The sequence below is a fragment of the Medicago sativa genome, chromosome 4, assembly GCF_051527215.1.
Source record: "Medicago sativa cultivar Bolivia chromosome 4, Bolivia_mono, whole genome shotgun sequence".
NCBI lineage: Eukaryota > Viridiplantae > Streptophyta > Magnoliopsida > Fabales > Fabaceae > Medicago > Medicago sativa.
In genome coordinates, this window is record NC_140752.1 from 98,856,959 (window position 1) to 98,872,984 (window position 16,026).

Sequence of the window (16,026 nt, forward strand, 5' to 3'; positions counted from 1 at the left end):
TTTATTAGTGCATGTTTTGCAGTATACGTATAGTTAGTAACAATAGTTGTAACAGACTCTAAGTTCAGCTGTGAATACATCTACTTCAATAAAAACGGCGAGTACACTATCAGTTGATTTTTCTTCTCAGTTTTAGTCATCAATCTCTATCTTAGAAATAGTAAAGTCACCAAAGTTGCAAAATAGTAAAAACAAAAAATCTATATCCCTTTCAACAACTGTCTTGATAATTTCCTTAAAAAAAAACTGTCTTGATAATTGTTAATATGATAAGAATAAAATTAGAAATAGAAAAAAAATAACACCAAAATATTTTATCTAACATAATTGTAAGACAACAGTTGACTATTTAAGGTAAAGAAATTAAAAAATGAATGTATAATTGTTGGCCAACATATCAGCCACCAAGTTAGACAATACTGGACTTTTAATTCACAACCAAACATGGACGACAACCATACACTGATTAATATGAAAGGTAAGATTGGATATTTAATTTCTAAGTCAAATCTGACTGTATTATTTTTCTTTGTCTTTATCCAAAATTCAATATAACCCACTCCACATCATACATTACATATCTATCAGATTAGCCGTTGAATGCAAGTTACTACCAAGTTTTTATTAATTTTCCATTCACAGAAAATATTTTTTATTTATCCAAACGTAGTAGTAGGACTTTTCTATTGTTTGTTTTTTTAATCACAAGAAAACAGTGTCGAACCTACCTAGTTTAAGCTTTACTCTACTGGTTTCAGTGGTTTTGTGACGGGTATTTTATATATTTTTCATAATATTTTCGACGAATAAGTAAGGATAACTTTATTGTATTTTATGAAAGAGAAATGATAGATAAGATGAACATTAATTTTGTGTATATCTTTCTCCAATGTCAATCTGTTTGAGATTTCCTAACTTTGTGGAGAGAAAATCCGCATGATTTTCGTTCTATCTTTTCCTATACTACTTTCTTTCTCATTTTAACTATGATTTATTTTTTATCTATCTATTTCAAAAAATACTTTAAAATACATTAAAATCACCATAATTATAGATGAGAGATATACACAAAATTATTGTGACTTTTGCATCTTAAATTTAGCTAATGAGAGTCACAGTTCACACCATTTCATCCATCCATATCTTTCCCTAATATCAATCTCTTTGAGATTTCCTATCTTTATGGAGTAAAAATCTTTTTGATTTTCTCTTTATCTCTCACCTATATTACTTTCTTTTAACGTCTTTGGGATTTTAGCGTCTTAAATTTAGCTGATATGAGTCGCAGTTCACACCTTTTATCCTTTTTGTGGTAAAGGGATTGGATCAATTTCCTTCTTTTGCTCCAATTTGATCTCATTTTAGTTAGTAATTAGATTAGATGAAATTGAGATTTGCTGACGTGTATATGTACAGTTGTAATTTTTTTTTTGAACAAGTGTGTACACTTGGAGTTGACTAATTGGCACATTAACTATTATTAGTCAGTCATTTGAAAGCAAAGAGTCCTTCCTTATATTTATGTGAGTTTGAGTTCATTTTGTTCAGAGAAGAGAAGAGACAGACTGACACGAAGAGAGAGAGAGAGAGAGTAATGGCTGGTGGAGGATTGACAAATGGAGGTCCAGGCAAAAGAGCTCATCTCTATGAGCACAAATTCACTGCTTATTTTGCCTTTACCTGTGTTGTTGGAGCTCTTGGTGGTTCTCTTTTTGGTTATGATCTTGGTGTTTCAGGTATATCAATTCTTCCTTCAATTCAATTCAATTCAATTGCTGTTTTTATTAATATGAGTAAATATATATATATATATATATATATATATATATATATATATTCAAGGTTTTTTATTTTCTCTTATCACTTGTATAAACTCTTTAGATTCAATTTTTGTTTTGTTAATGTCCATTTTCATTTTACAGTCAACCCAAAGATCCAAATTAAAGTGTCTAATGACATACTTTTCCTTCAATACAGTTGAATGTTTTTGGTATCAATGAGTTTGCCAGAATCACGGTGAGCCACTGTGATTTTGGCAAACTCATTGATAAGAAACATCGATTGATTTTTATTTTTTCTTATGATCCCAATCCTCTTGTTTTTTCTTTTCATGGTTTTTTAGTTCTCATATCACTTGCATAAGCTCATTAAATTCAATTTTTAATATGTTAATGTTGAATTTCATTTTACAGTCTCAAAAGATCCAAATTATCTAATGATATCCTCTTTTTTGTTAATGTACAAATTTTCATTTTGTGAATGTTCATGTTCTTGTTTGTTTTTGACAAAAAAAGCACATATTCTTGTTGTGCGTCATCATTGTATTACTGTATACTATGATAATAGATAATAGTACACCACAAATAATTGTATAATTTAAGGTTCACATGACGTGTTGAATTCATGACCTGTTCTGAAAATGGACAAAAAGCCAAGTGCTGCAGACGTACTACAAGAGAAAAGAAAAAAAGGCATTTTTAACTATTTGAGAAAAGAGAAAATGGAATTTATGATTACTATTAGGTCCACTTTTCTGGTTGTTTTAGGATATTCCTTGTTTTGTGCATATCCAGAAAATGAAATTTGCACTTTTTTGGGAACATGAAACAAACACTGCTTCTGTATTTGGCTCTTTTATTAATTATTTTTTTGTCGATTATTGTTATTATTAGAAAAATTCTCAAAGTTCTTTCCAGAAAGGATATTGGTTACATCCCACTTATATGTTCACAAATTATATGTTTAACATATGCATTATCATATGACAAACTAACTTTGAAAGAAGAAAAATGACTCTAATTTGTATCCCATGTCAAGACTCATGAGCTTAGTCTGTTATAAAATGTAAATCTTAAACAGAAAATTGTGAAATTTTAATGTAATTTTCTAATGTAGCAGTGGACTTACAGTATAAGGTTATTGCTTATGGCTAACTTAATTCAGGAATCATATTCAATTATTCATATTCATATTGATATTGATGTAAAAAATCACCAGAAATTTACTCGGTTCTTTGTCAGGTGGGGTGACTTCAATGGATGATTTCTTAGAGAAATTCTTCCCGGACGTGTACAGAAAGAAGCACGCACATCTGAAAGAAACTGACTATTGTAAATATGACAACCAAGTGCTGACACTTTTTACATCATCGCTTTATTTCTCAGCACTTGTTATGACTTTTTTTGCTTCCTACCTAACAAGAAACAAGGGGAGAAAGGCCACTATCATAGTAGGAGCTCTTAGCTTTCTTATTGGAGCAATTCTCAATGCAGCGGCACAGAACATTCCAACTCTAATCATTGGTAGAATCTTCCTTGGTGGAGGCATTGGCTTTGGAAATCAAGTAAGTGACATGGATCAAGTTTTATTATGAACCATGTCTTAATAGCAGCAAATATCAAACCTTAGACTTCATTCATAATATTTTTGCAGCGTTTCAACTCATACCACTGAACTATAAATTGAAAACTATAGTCAACCTATTGACATCTAAATATAAACATAATTGACATAAGTAACTAATAAAACCATGTATTGGAATAAACTTAGTTGAAAAAGGATAATAAAACTTAATTATTTGAGAAAAAAACTGATAGAGCAGTTTGTTCCCTTGTCTAATTGTGCAGGCTGTTCCCCTGTATCTATCTGAAATGGCTCCAGCTAGCAGCCGAGGAGCAGTTAACCAACTGTTTCAGTTCACAACATGTGCTGGAATCTTAATTGCGAACTTGGTGAACTATTTCACTGACAAAATTCATCCTCATGGTTGGAGAATATCACTTGGTTTGGCAGGTATTCCAGCAGTTCTAATGCTTCTGGGAGGTATTTTTTGTGCGGAGACACCTAACAGCCTTGTGGAGCAAGGAAGGTTGGATGAAGCAAGAAAAGTGTTGGAGAAAGTTAGAGGTACAAAAAATGTTGATGCTGAATTTGAAGATCTAAAAGATGCAAGTGAACTAGCACAAGCTGTGAAGAGTCCATTTAAGGTACTTCTAAAGAGGAAGTACAGGCCCCAACTGATAATAGGGGCATTAGGGATTCCAGCATTCCAACAGTTAACAGGAAATAACTCCATTCTCTTCTATGCACCTGTCATCTTCCAGAGTTTAGGGTTTGGATCTAATGCAGCTCTTTTCTCGTCTTTTATTACCAATGGAGCTCTCCTTGTTGCTACTGTCATTTCAATGTTTTTGGTTGACAAGTTTGGCAGAAGAAAGTTCTTCCTAGAAGCTGGTTTTGAAATGATATGCTGCATGGTAAACACTAAACACTATCTGTTTGTTTATTACTCTTATGTTATGTTTCATGCAACAAATACAATAATAAATATAGATTAATTTTGATACATAGTGTATTTTTTCTACACTGTCTGTCAACCAATCACAGATCACATATGGTAAGAGTTTTATGGTAGATAATATCAAAGTCAAATATTTCTACTGAGATCCATTGATCATTATTAACTGACATTGTAATAGATCTTAACATTGTCTGTGCATATAAACTAAATCATATCATAATAAGTTATAACCATTGTTAATTAGCTTAATTGTTTGTTTGACTTTACGATTGATGTGCAGATTATTACTGCTGTGGTTTTGGCGGTAGAGTTTGGACATGGCAAAGAACTTTCAAAAGGCATAAGTGCATTTCTTGTTATAGTAATTTTCTTGTTTGTGTTGGCATATGGAAGATCTTGGGGTCCCCTAGGATGGTTGGTTCCAAGTGAGCTCTTTCCATTAGAGATAAGGTCAGCTGCACAAAGTATCGTGGTTTGTGTCAACATGATCTTCACTGCCCTTGTTGCACAATTGTTTCTTTTGTCACTTTGTCACCTCAAATATGGAATCTTCTTGCTTTTTGGAGGCTTGATTGTCGTCATGAGTTGCTTTGTATTCTTTCTATTGCCGGAAACAAAGCAAGTTCCAATTGAAGAGATTTATCTTCTCTTTGAAAACCATTGGTTTTGGAAGAACATTGTAAGAGAAGGAACAGATCAAGAGCAAGGAAAATCAAACGGGAAGCCAATAGCTCCTTAAAATTCTCGGCGAAGTAGATCGAACAAGTCTAGATTTTACTTTTCTTTTTAATCAATTGTTTATGCTTGCATTACAACTATAAATAGATTACGATGTTTCTGTTAAATATTGTTGGTTTTTGGATGAATTTATGTTTAAACTCCTGGAAATATATTGAGTAAAATTATATTATTTGACGAAGTACATGTTATTCAAGATATATCTCCATTTCTCTTTCCTTCAAATTTAGAGATAGACAAAACCAGCTTGTTATTTTACCAATCTCACCGTTACCTCTACTTATTAAACGGTAGAATGGAGACAGCCCTTCATTCCATCATAAAATATTCAATCAATGGAGTAGTAATAACCGTAAAAAAAAAAAAAAAAAAAAAAAAAAAAAAAAAAAAAAAGTGCAGGCTTCAGGACAGATAAGTTTATCAAATTTTGATTTTAATGGAAGTAATTTTTATTATTTTTTTTAATCCCTTTAAAATCACAATCTTTGGTCCACAAATAAAATTTATTTGATGGCTCAAAATAATATACTTATATGACACTACAAACGTTATCAAGTGTCATCTAAGATCAAATTCAAAAAAAAAAGTGTCATCTAAGATGGTAACATTATATTATTTCTTTGGTTAAGTAACCTAGTATCTAAAAATTTACTTGCTAAGGTGAATAAGTGAATAATCAGGATTTGTAACCGGCTCCTGTATATATAATGCAATATCCATGCCAACTAAGTTAAGTTCACAAGGATAGATGATAACATTATCTTCTATTACACATAAGTAATTAAAAGATGTCGCAGATGGGGATAAAAAATAGCCATTTTAAATTTTGTACCAAAAAAAAAATTGAAAGGAAAAGAAACATGAGAACTTTTTTGACGAGATCAAAACCAAAACCATATTTAACTTTTTTTTTTTTTTAAATATTTTATCCTACAGTATTGAATTCCATCTCATCTACAAACCATTTCCCATCATTGACACATGAACATGACCTAACGCCATTGGCAACCTAGAATATTAAGATAATATTATAAGAATAATAACAAAAGTAGTGCAAAGGACAGAGACAGCTGAATAAAAACTTAATATTTCACTGTTAAAGATGCACCAAGTAAGATTTAGTTGGGAAAAAATACACTCTGATGGCATCATAATTCCAGCCAGTATCATGTTAGTAGCTTAGCAAGTTCATCAACTCCTAATGTTCCTTGCGGTACAAGGTTCATAAACCGCTCATCAAAATTTTCTTTTCTTCGAATTCTAGGACTCCTCTCCTTTTTACCTTTCGTGGCAACGGTGGCACCTTTTGTGGTAACAGTGGTAGTTTCTCTTGTCTCCAGAGTCGGAGCTCCTTGCTTGTCACTTTTTTGAACCGCAACCTTTCTATGTTTCATAAAAACAGGTCCAGGTGGAGCTGATTGTGCAAAGGAAACTGTGGTTCGATAAACATTGTCTGCATCCAAAGAATCTTTATCTAAAACAAGTGCACTGCCTTGCTCAACAGCTTGCTCCAATAGCAATGAAATTCCTTTCATAAAAGGGGCAGCTGCCCTTGGTAGCGGACTGACATCAGCCGCTCCTGAATCATTTAGCAACTCATCAGCGTGAGGATCCACTGTGCCATAGATATTACTGTTTCTAGATCCTAGCATTGCATTTGATCCTGAAATTGAAGTAGAAAGACCGTCACCGAAGCCTTTGTCATCCATTATATCCGAAGTTCCATGGCTATCACTGATAGCGTTTGAGGGGCATTCAGTGTGCCTACCATCATGTGAAATGGTCATACCTGGGCTGGTGTTGCTGCAAGATTCTGGCTCACCAAAGGAATCTGTGGCAACAGTTGTGGTTTCAGCTTCGTAGACTTTTGTAAGCGAAGCATCAGCAACCACCGACATAGATTGCTCGCTATTTTCGGTGGGACAGGGAACCTTATCCACAGTCACATCATCTGGACAAAAGGATATGCTAGTGTCATGTGATAAATTGCTTACATGCTCCACGGGATTATGATGTAGACTTGGTGTTGAGACATCTAGGGCTTCTGACTGCAGTGTTTTGTCATTTTTGTTGTCAGCATCAGCTTTAGTGGCTTCCTTGAAGTCCTCTACGAGATCTGGAAAAGAGGACTTCCAATTCCGTCCTCTCCACATAAGTATATGCTCATTTTCGTATGAAAGCAATGTGCACGGAACAAGATCCTACAGTCAAAGAACATGTGTAAGAAAAATGTTAGAATAGAGATTTCATAAAAAAAAAAAAAAAAAACCATGATACATGTCTATCCTATGACCAAAAAAAAAATAAAAAATAACCAAGAAGAATCCAAGTGCTCTTCAACACTTGATGCAAAGTTGGTTATACCCTTAGTTTTGCTCCAATCTTTCGATAGTCACTTTTATTTAGTCCTTGACAGTTTACACGTACTAGTTCACACTCTTCAAATGCCTCTCTAACATTGTTTACAAGGTTATAATAAACACCATTTTTTCCTGTTGCAAGAAGGAAAAAAATCAATTAAATAAACATGTGTATCGGAAGAATAAAAGGACAAATAGCTAGATTTAGTTCATTGTTAAACTGTTATGAACATCCTTAAAAAGATACCTAGCTTGCATATGGGAGTCAATGTCCTTCCCTTTTGACGCATTTCAGTTGCTTCTTCTAACGTTAAACCTTCTGGAACTTGCTGAATCAGCCTAGGATATACTGGAGGCACAGGTTTCCACAACATGAGAGGAAAACGCGGGCGTGTTTTATAATTGTAATTTCTTCCTCGGAAAAGGTATATAACACCGCCTCTTCTGTAAATGACTTTCCCTCCTGTCTTTTCCTGGAAAACCACAACATATGTCAAGAGGAATATAAACAATAAAGGTTGGTCTTATTTCCATATTTCCATTTCCCCAATCTTCATATCCACCAATCCTATGTTCCATCATCAATACCCGTGGTGGTGGACAATTGATGGATGTGACTTGTGAAATATGTGAGCAAATGATAATATTGGGAAAAATAACAATTAACCTACAATCAGTGACGGAATGAGAGACTTGCTGTTAGGGAGGAAATAATTAAAGACACTGACACAGCGGCTTCCTAGAAGAGGGGGAGTCAGCAGTAGTCATAAACACCATGTCAAATGCCACAGGGAATAGCCAAAGACATTAGGGAGGGACAAACTTAATTGAGTCTGTTTTGATGAAGAAGAACATATGACAAGAGGAACATTAATAGTAAAGCATGATTTCATTCACATATTTCCATTTCCTCCCAAATCTAGCATTTCTCAATCACCATATCCATCCGTCCTAAATTTTATCATCAATACCAATGGTGGTTCGTGATTAAGGGACGTGACTTGTTAGATGTGCGAGGAAATGAATATATTATAATGAAGTGGACCGTCATAATATTCCTAAAGACTCAAAATCCCTCCATAAGGACCTGGACGCCCTCCTGAAGGGCCAAGTCGCCCACTAGAAGGGCCAGGACAACTTCAGAAAGCATATCCAGGCCCAGGCGCGTCTTCCATAAGGGCGCCGCCTCACTTATTCTCCAGAATCCTCTAAAAACACCCAAAATACGTAAATACCCCTGTTGCTTGGGAACCAAGCAACCGAAGCCCAAGCCCATAGCAGGCTATAAATACCTCTCTTGAGAGCAGTCTCAGACCATCCAATAATCAGTCTAAACCCTAGAATCCTAGTATTCCTTACCGTACTTTTTGCAAGTACATGAAGTATGGAAAAAAAATACAAACAGTGACGAAGCCAACTACCAGAATTATGGAGCCAGTAGCCAAGACACTAAGCCACAACTTACTAAGGGGGCCCCTAGTCAAAGATACCAAGACAAAGGCTTACAATCTGTTTGTTTGATATTTGTTTCAATGTGAATGTGGGAATTTGGCTTTACGAGGAACTTGCTGCATTTTCTTCTGTTTGTGGGGAAACAAATCTCAAACAAACAGGCACAAGAAACAACCAAATATCAAACAAACAAGCACAGGACATAGCAAATACACAAAGGCAATTTAAGGTTAACCACTTAAAGAAAATGAAACTAATCAAGGAATATGCCAATGAACAAAGGAGTGTTAAAAACGGAATGATTAAGAGTTTCTCGAACATAACACCCCGACCCATTTTTCTTTTATCATTCCATAACTTAATTTTATAGAAAGAAAAGGAACGAAAAACAAATATTACAAAGAAGCAACACACATTGAAACAGCTGTTGAAATTTTTATGTGAAAAACTTGTTACAACATATTATAGTTGTTATTTCTTCAAAAGAAGACCTCTAGAATCAAGATGATAAACTGGTTACACGCTATGAGGGAATAGGAAACAAACCTCCAATTGCTGGCACACATTATCCATGTCAACCGTACACACTCCTATACACTTGATCTTACACACCCTTCGACGCTTCCAATGAGCATGTATATTATCCAACATGTTATGTATGAAACCATCTCTACCTAAAATTAATGCACATGACACAAAATGGTAAATACCTACAAACATAATCTACGCATCATTGGATAAACTACTTCTTAACTAAGAGCTTATAGCATCATCGTAAGTGTTATGACATAAGTACTTGTATAAATCAATTATACCCAAATTGAGTTGGCGACTAGATTTCAAGGTACTTCGAACCAACTCGTTAATCTCCTCCTTCGTCAATGGTTCACCCAGCACCTCTTCTCTAGACCTCACATACCTCGGGCTAGTTCCGGGCAAAAACGGACCGGGAGACTGAACCGGTTTAACACCCTTCTTATGCGGCGGTGGAAGAACAAAAGAATCAAACTCCTTGAGCTTCTTCTTACTCGGTGGAAGTGGAGGCCGACCGGTCCAAGGTCTAGGCATAGTAACCGGTCCAAACGGAACAAAAGGCGGTTCACGCATTTGAACGGGTTTGGATTTAGGAGTTTCGGTGTAACTGTATTTGAATTCGAATGGAGCACCTTCGATTACGTAGGAGACACCGTCTTCGCTGATTTTTACATTTTCGGGGGTTTTGTTAACTGGTTTTAGTTTCTGTTTGGGTATATTTGAAAACTTGAGTGCTGGGTGTGATTGTGGGTCCACTTTGGGCTTTGATGGGTTTTTGTTGGGCTTTCCGGTGGGCCGCCGGGATGATTGGTCGGCATTGGAGGCGGAGATGGGGAAAGTGGTAGCGAGTTTTAGAGCCATTGAAAACAGAAAGTGGTGCTTCGCATTTCTCAGGTAAAGTGATGAAATGGAGTGAGTGGTGCGATGTCGTTTTGAGCGATTCTTCGCCGACGGCAGTGACACCGGTTGTTGTCTCCACAAACAAATGTTATCCGAAACAATCAAGACTATGTGTGTGCTTTTTTTAACAGCAAATTATTTGGTTAAAATTCTCATAAAATTGTGATTATAAATTTTTAATTTCTGACTATACTTTAGTTTTTCTGAAAAGAACAGAAAAAAAAAAACAGTTTAAATACAAACCATACATCAATTTGTAAAAATCATATTTCAACCTTCATTTTTACATTAAATTAAATTACTTCATTAATTAGAAAATAGGAAGATTATTACAACTAGACTGAATAACCAAAAAAAAAAAGTTGAGTTGGGATTTTTTTTTAGCAAAGTTGGGATATTATATATCGAACATTCAAGAGTCAAAGCAAGGCCTAAAGAAACAAAATTGATAGATAAAATACACAGATAAAAAGTAAAAAGTGCATCCCGCCTCCTCTTTAATTTTGGGCACCAACTCACCTCGAATCCCGCCTTCTATGCATCCCGTCTCCTCTTTAATTTTAAAAAATAATAATAAAAAGTGCTCCATCTAAATCACTTGTAATAATAAATTGCAAGTACTGGTAATGGTGTGAAAATGAAGATAAGTGTATCTATGTAAGTGTCGGTAAGTGGTGTGAACCATAATTGTATAATCAAAGTTGGGAGTGATGTGAAAATATGTGTTAAGGGAAAATTTAATGTGGTAAAAGAGTCCGTATAAGAAGAGTTTAGATTGTGTGTAAGAGGAGTGTGAAATGGCTAATGTGATAATGGCAACGGTAGTGTGGTGAATATAATAATGGTAATGGTAGTATGAGTATAAGTTATTCATTCTTCGGTTATTATTATAAACAAAAACGAATTTTTGTTTATACTAGTGTCCAAATGGAGTGTAAGTGCTATAAATAGTGATGGTTGAAATGCACAATGTATGTGATGTGTTTTATTACAAGTGTGGTTGTCTTTATTACAATTTGCCTCTAGTCATTTAATTGCGACATTTGAGTTGTCTCGTGTTGGTTTGCCTTGTGTTGGCTTTAAAGGGACGAATTTAGTCTCACATCGGTTAAATAAGATTCTTGATAAGAATTTATAAAGATGAGACACTCTTAACCTTACAATAAATCGATTTTGTAAAGATGAGTTAGATCTAAATTTCTATATCTGAGTAAGGATAATTAGGGTCAACTTGACAAAGCAAATGAAAATAAATATGATTTTGAGTTTTGAGCTATGCATAAATGTTTTCTCTTGTTAGGGTCAACTTGACAAAGCAAATGAAAATAAATATGATTTTGAGTTTTGAGCTATGCATAAATGTTTTCTCTTGTTTTTGCTAGAGTGACACACTGACACTAATCAAACATTGTGTCACACGCTATAACAAGGATGATTGTCAATTCTCTTTAAAGTTTGCAACAATTTACAAAGGTGAATCTAAATCTCACATAGTCAGGCCCGGCCTTGAAGGGGTGCAAACAGCTCAGCAGAGCTGGGCCTCCCTCAGCCATGGGCCTCAAAAAAAAATTAATACCCACTAGTACTACTGCCCTCCAATTTTTTTTTAATACCCCAGCCATTTTCTGTCCCCTTGTTTTAGCCTTTTAGGCCTATTAGAATTAGGTCATCTTGCTTTTGGTGTTAGGTGGGGGTTCCTTATGTATACGGTAGTCATTTTCACCTTTGGGTGTACCACATATATACGGCACCTTATATTTATCTTTTAAAAAATATAAATAGAACATTGCTCTTTTAAAAAAGATACGTTTTAATTTTATCACTGACCTCTTTTTATTCCCAGAACCGAGCCTCCGAATTCTTAGGGACGACCCTGCACAGTGCCAACAAAATTTCATTACTTCAATTTGACAATAAGAGCATATAAAAGAATACCAAACTGTTGACCATAAATAACTAAAAACAGCGTGAGTGGGGTCACAACAAACAAATAAATCAATAACTTCACAACAAACAAAATTTATGCTAATTATTATAAAATTAACAAGTTGTTGTCTTTAGATTCAAAATTTTGTAACTTTAATCAAATCTGCTTTGTGGGTTTAGTGGTTCTTTGTTCAGCTCCTGAGAAAGTTGAAGATCGCAAAACAGAAAGAGGAAAGAAAAAGAAGAAGAAAAAAACATGAAGTGGAGTGTAATAACACCCGAGTCTTCACTACACTGAGGTTAGTACTGTACTGCTCCATTTTGTCTTTTTCCTTCAAATGTAGATCAATCAACAATAATGTTAAACCCTTTCTGTTTTCTTGCCTTCATATTTACTTGATCTGAATCACATCAACTTTCTCTAATTATCTCAAGGTCCATTTTTTTTTAGGACCCTTTGATTTCTTCTCAAGCTTTCTGTCTAAAATTTACTGACTTGGGCACTCATACATGCAACTGAGTATTGGGAAGATTGAACTTTGAAAGTTCATTTTTGGAGAAAATGATTATTGAAGTTATTTTGGGGTTACCTTAGTTCTTTGCCAAGTTAACATGTTTCAATATTTTCGTGAGTTATGTCATATGGGAAACCAAAGATTACTTTTTTTGTTGGGAGCACTTGCTGTTAATTATTTACTGTTTCAATCAATTTTGGTTCCATATGAAAATGAAAAAGCTCCTTGGTCTTCTTCTGATTTCAATAATGCTGTTATGGTGGAGAAAGTGGAGAAAGTGAATATTCCCATTATTGAAGATGTAGGAATGCATAACTATGCAAAGAGTAGTTTAGTTTCTGATGGTGTTTCTGAACATGGAGTGGATAGAAATGATTTTCATATTTTACTTGAGAAGAAAGATGTTGGTAAAAATAAAAGCTTGGAGTTAGATAATGTAGGTTCCAAGAAAAGTTTCATAGCAGTTTTGGCCAAGGAGAGTAAGGTTGACTTTTCAGTGAATCCATCTTTGGAGACGAAAAGGGGAATTTCTACAATTTCTCAGTTGGTAAAAAGTAAAAATATTGATTCAAGGGAGCATGATGGAGTTGGTTTTGGTGCCTCACAGAGTTCAATTTCATTGACTGATCGGACTCGTCTTGAAAGTTCTCCTCAGATTAAGAAGTTGTCTGCCTCAGATAAAAGTGTTGCGGCGAATAATATTACTGTGAGAAAGATGAGGTGTAATATGCCCCCTAAGTCAAGAATGTTGATACAGGAGATGAACCATTTGCTAGAGCGCCGCCGCACTTCTTCTCGTGCAATGGTATTATTTTTTACAATTACGAACTTTCTTGTTGCTACCTGAAAAATTGTTGTTGTGGAGTTTTGATTATTTCAACCTGAAATTCTACTTTGATTGCAGAAACCAAGGTGGAAATCCAAACTTGATATGGAAATTCTTGCAGCAAGGTCAGAGATTGAGCATGCTCCTACAGTAACAAATGACAAGGAACTCTATGCACCCCTCTTTCGCAATCATTCTATGTTCAAAAGGTAATCTTAATGAAGTCGTTAAAGAAAATATAGACTCAACTAAAGTAAGTTCTACTCTGGCATACATTGGTTTTGACACATGCTTGTTTTGTTAACAATCTTTCCTAATTGTATGTGTAGGAGCTATGAACTGATGGAACACACACTCAAAGTATACATATACATGGAAGGAAATAAACCGATCTTTCATCAACCTATACTTAAGGGGCTATATGCGTCGGAGGGGTGGTTTATGAAATTGATGGAGGAAAATAAGCAATTTGTTGTGAAGGATCCTGCAAAGGCCCACCTGTTCTATATGCCATTTAGTTCACGTATGTTAGAGTTCTCCGTTTATGTACGTAACTCTCATAATCGGACAAATCTCCGTCAGTATTTGAAGGACTACACAGATAAAATTTCAGCGAAGTATCATTACTTTAACAGAACTGGCGGTGCTGACCATTTTCTTGTTGCTTGCCATGATTGGGTATGATGTTCGCTCTTTTATATTTTTCCCTTTAATTCCACTTGCATGATGAACCAAGATATTATTCTATTATGATGGTTGAATTAGATGCCTATTTGATGTCTTAATACATATTCATTTTCAAGTCCTTACCTAGCATTGTCCTGGCCTTTTTGATGAGGGTCGATAAGCGTAACAACCTTATTTATTGGACATCTCTTTAATACAAAGTATTTGTTGGGGTATGGCTCATAATTTAGGACTCGGATCCTCTACAACTACTTTATCTCTCTAAATACAACAGTTCCTACATCTTTTGTATAAAGTATTTGTTGGGTACGATTCAAAGTTTACTGAAATAGACATCTTTTATACAGGGACAGTTCACGGTTAATCTTGTAAACTGGATCTTACTATTTAAACACGAGTTGTACTTTATAAACCCTAAGCTTGAATAATAGAAAGGTACTATCACCGCTCTGCAGTCAGAGATGTAGGCACAATTATCCGAACTCCATAATCAAATATCCAGTGTTCTCAGTTTGCATTTTTTTTCTTGTATCTATTTACTTTTGAACCAGGTATTCTGCTGAGTTGCTTCGTCTTTTGTTTTCTACTGTAGTTTGTATGCCATTATAAAAATCAGCAATGTGTGTAGTAGCATTGCTCTTTGCTTTTGAACACATAGCTAAAAGCTTAAAAGTTTTACTTCTCATGTTGTAGGCTCCATATGAAACAAGGCACCATATGGAATACTGCATAAAAGCCCTCTGCAATTCTGATGTAACTCAAGGCTTTAAAATAGGAAGAGATGTTTCTCTCCCTGAAACTATGGTCCGGTCGGTACGAAATCCTCAGAGAGATCTAGGCGGAAAACCTCCACAACAAAGGTCCATTCTGGCCTTCTATGCTGGAAACATGCACGGTTATTTGCGTCCGATATTACTAAAGCATTGGAAGGACAAAGACCCTGATATGAAGATATTTGGCCCAATGCCTCATGGCGTTGCACACAAAATGAATTACATCGAACACATGAAGAATAGCAAATTCTGCATATGCCCCAAAGGGTATGAAGTTAATAGCCCTCGGGTAGTTGAAGCCATATTTTACGAGTGCGTACCTGTGATCATATCTGACAATTTTGTGCCGCCATTTTTCGAGGTTTTAAATTGGGATGCATTCTCATTAATCCTTGCAGAGAAAGATATTCCAAACTTGAAACAAATACTACTTTCAGTGCCTGAAGAGAAGTATCTCAAGCTACAACTTGGTGTCAAAAGAGTTCAGAAACATTTTCTTTGGCATACTAAACCTTTGAAGTACGACCTCTTTCACATGACCCTTCATTCAATTTGGTATAATAGAGTGTTTCAAATAAATGTGAGAAAAAAATGAATGTGAGCCCTCTGAACTAGAAAGCAGAAGCACATCTGGCTAAAAAACTTAGCAGAAGAAATGAAAACTTAATTATGTGAGACACTGCTTCTTAAGCTGTAGAGGCAATAAGAACTTGAGAAAGAATATGACAAGAACTAGGAATTTGTATTCAGTGTCCTAGTTTGTTACTAGTACTGAATGTATCAAAAATAAAATGTTCCAGATTATGTCAATGTACTTAACAGTTACAGGCTTCTTGCAGTTTTCAACAGTCCAATTTGAAGATAAATAACTGTAAATATATTTTTTTTCTTCAATTTACCTGTGAGTTTCAACTTTCCACCCCTACATACCTAAAATCAAACATTTTTTTTAATATCTACCTTTTATTACTGAAGAAAGTATCCATAAAATGACGCAAATATTAGTCAAGTTAAG

General features: G+C 34.8%; 3 protein-coding genes across 4 annotated transcripts; 2 read left to right on the forward strand and 1 right to left on the reverse strand.

Moving 5' to 3' along the window:
- Positions 1-1,546: 1,546 nt before the first annotated feature.
- On the forward strand, positions 1,547-5,219 carry LOC146934532 (sugar transport protein 14-like). Its single transcript, XM_085706435.1, has 4 exons — positions 1,547-1,736; positions 3,021-3,343; positions 3,627-4,256; positions 4,581-5,219. The coding sequence occupies exons 1-4, from the start codon at positions 1,595-1,597 to the stop codon at positions 5,037-5,039; spliced, it is 1,554 nt and encodes a 517-aa protein (XP_085562561.1). The 5' UTR covers positions 1,547-1,594; the 3' UTR covers positions 5,040-5,219.
- An 890-nt stretch (positions 5,220-6,109) lies between these two features.
- LOC146934533 (CRS2-associated factor 1, chloroplastic-like) lies at positions 6,110-10,383 on the reverse strand. Of its 2 annotated transcripts, XM_085706433.1 has the most exons (6): positions 9,666-10,383; positions 9,397-9,524; positions 7,646-7,871; positions 7,403-7,530; positions 6,828-7,239; positions 6,110-6,701 (listed from the first exon to the last, which is right to left on the reverse strand). In XM_085706433.1, exons 1-6 carry the CDS (start codon positions 10,243-10,245, stop codon positions 6,205-6,207), a joined length of 1,971 nt encoding a protein of 656 aa, XP_085562559.1. In that variant the 5' UTR covers positions 10,246-10,383; the 3' UTR covers positions 6,110-6,204. The 2 variants fall into 2 exon arrangements, with proteins under 2 accessions (XP_085562559.1, XP_085562558.1); XM_085706432.1 differs by having other exon boundaries at positions 6,110-7,239.
- A 1,966-nt stretch (positions 10,384-12,349) lies between these two features.
- On the forward strand, positions 12,350-15,905 carry LOC146934534 (putative glycosyltransferase At3g07620). Its single transcript, XM_085706434.1, has 5 exons — positions 12,350-12,509; positions 12,662-13,530; positions 13,630-13,760; positions 13,881-14,229; positions 14,932-15,905. Exons 2-5 carry the CDS (start codon positions 12,823-12,825, stop codon positions 15,604-15,606), a joined length of 1,863 nt encoding a protein of 620 aa, XP_085562560.1. The 5' UTR covers positions 12,350-12,509; positions 12,662-12,822; the 3' UTR covers positions 15,607-15,905.
- Positions 15,906-16,026: the final 121 nt, after the last annotated feature.

What these genes read in the sequence shown, in the direction of transcription:
- LOC146934534 (XM_085706434.1), top strand. Translation starts at nt 12,823, where the DNA reads ATGTTTCAATATTTTCGTGAGTTATGTCATATGGGAAACCAAAGATTA. An exon ending in GCACTTCTTCTCGTGCAATG is followed by an intron (nt 13,531 to 13,629) that starts GTATTATTTTTT and finishes CTTTGATTGCAG; the next exon opens with AAACCAAGGTGGAAATCCAA. An exon ending in TTGTTGCTTGCCATGATTGG is followed by an intron (nt 14,230 to 14,931) that starts GTATGATGTTCG and finishes CTCATGTTGTAG; the next exon opens with GCTCCATATGAAACAAGGCA.
- LOC146934532 (XM_085706435.1), top strand. Translation starts at nt 1,595, where the DNA reads ATGGCTGGTGGAGGATTGACAAATGGAGGTCCAGGCAAAAGAGCTCAT. An exon ending in GCATTGGCTTTGGAAATCAA is followed by an intron (nt 3,344 to 3,626) that starts GTAAGTGACATG and finishes CTAATTGTGCAG; the next exon opens with GCTGTTCCCCTGTATCTATC. An exon ending in TTGAAATGATATGCTGCATG is followed by an intron (nt 4,257 to 4,580) that starts GTAAACACTAAA and finishes ATTGATGTGCAG; the next exon opens with ATTATTACTGCTGTGGTTTT.
- LOC146934533 (XM_085706432.1), bottom strand. Translation starts at nt 10,245, where the DNA reads ATGGCTCTAAAACTCGCTACCACTTTCCCCATCTCCGCCTCCAATGCC. An exon ending in ATGTGTGCCAGCAATTGGAG is followed by an intron (nt 7,872 to 9,396) that starts GTTTGTTTCCTA and finishes GTGGTTTTCCAG; the next exon opens with GAAAAGACAGGAGGGAAAGT. An exon ending in GACTCCCATATGCAAGCTAG is followed by an intron (nt 7,531 to 7,645) that starts GTATCTTTTTAA and finishes TTCTTGCAACAG; the next exon opens with GAAAAAATGGTGTTTATTAT.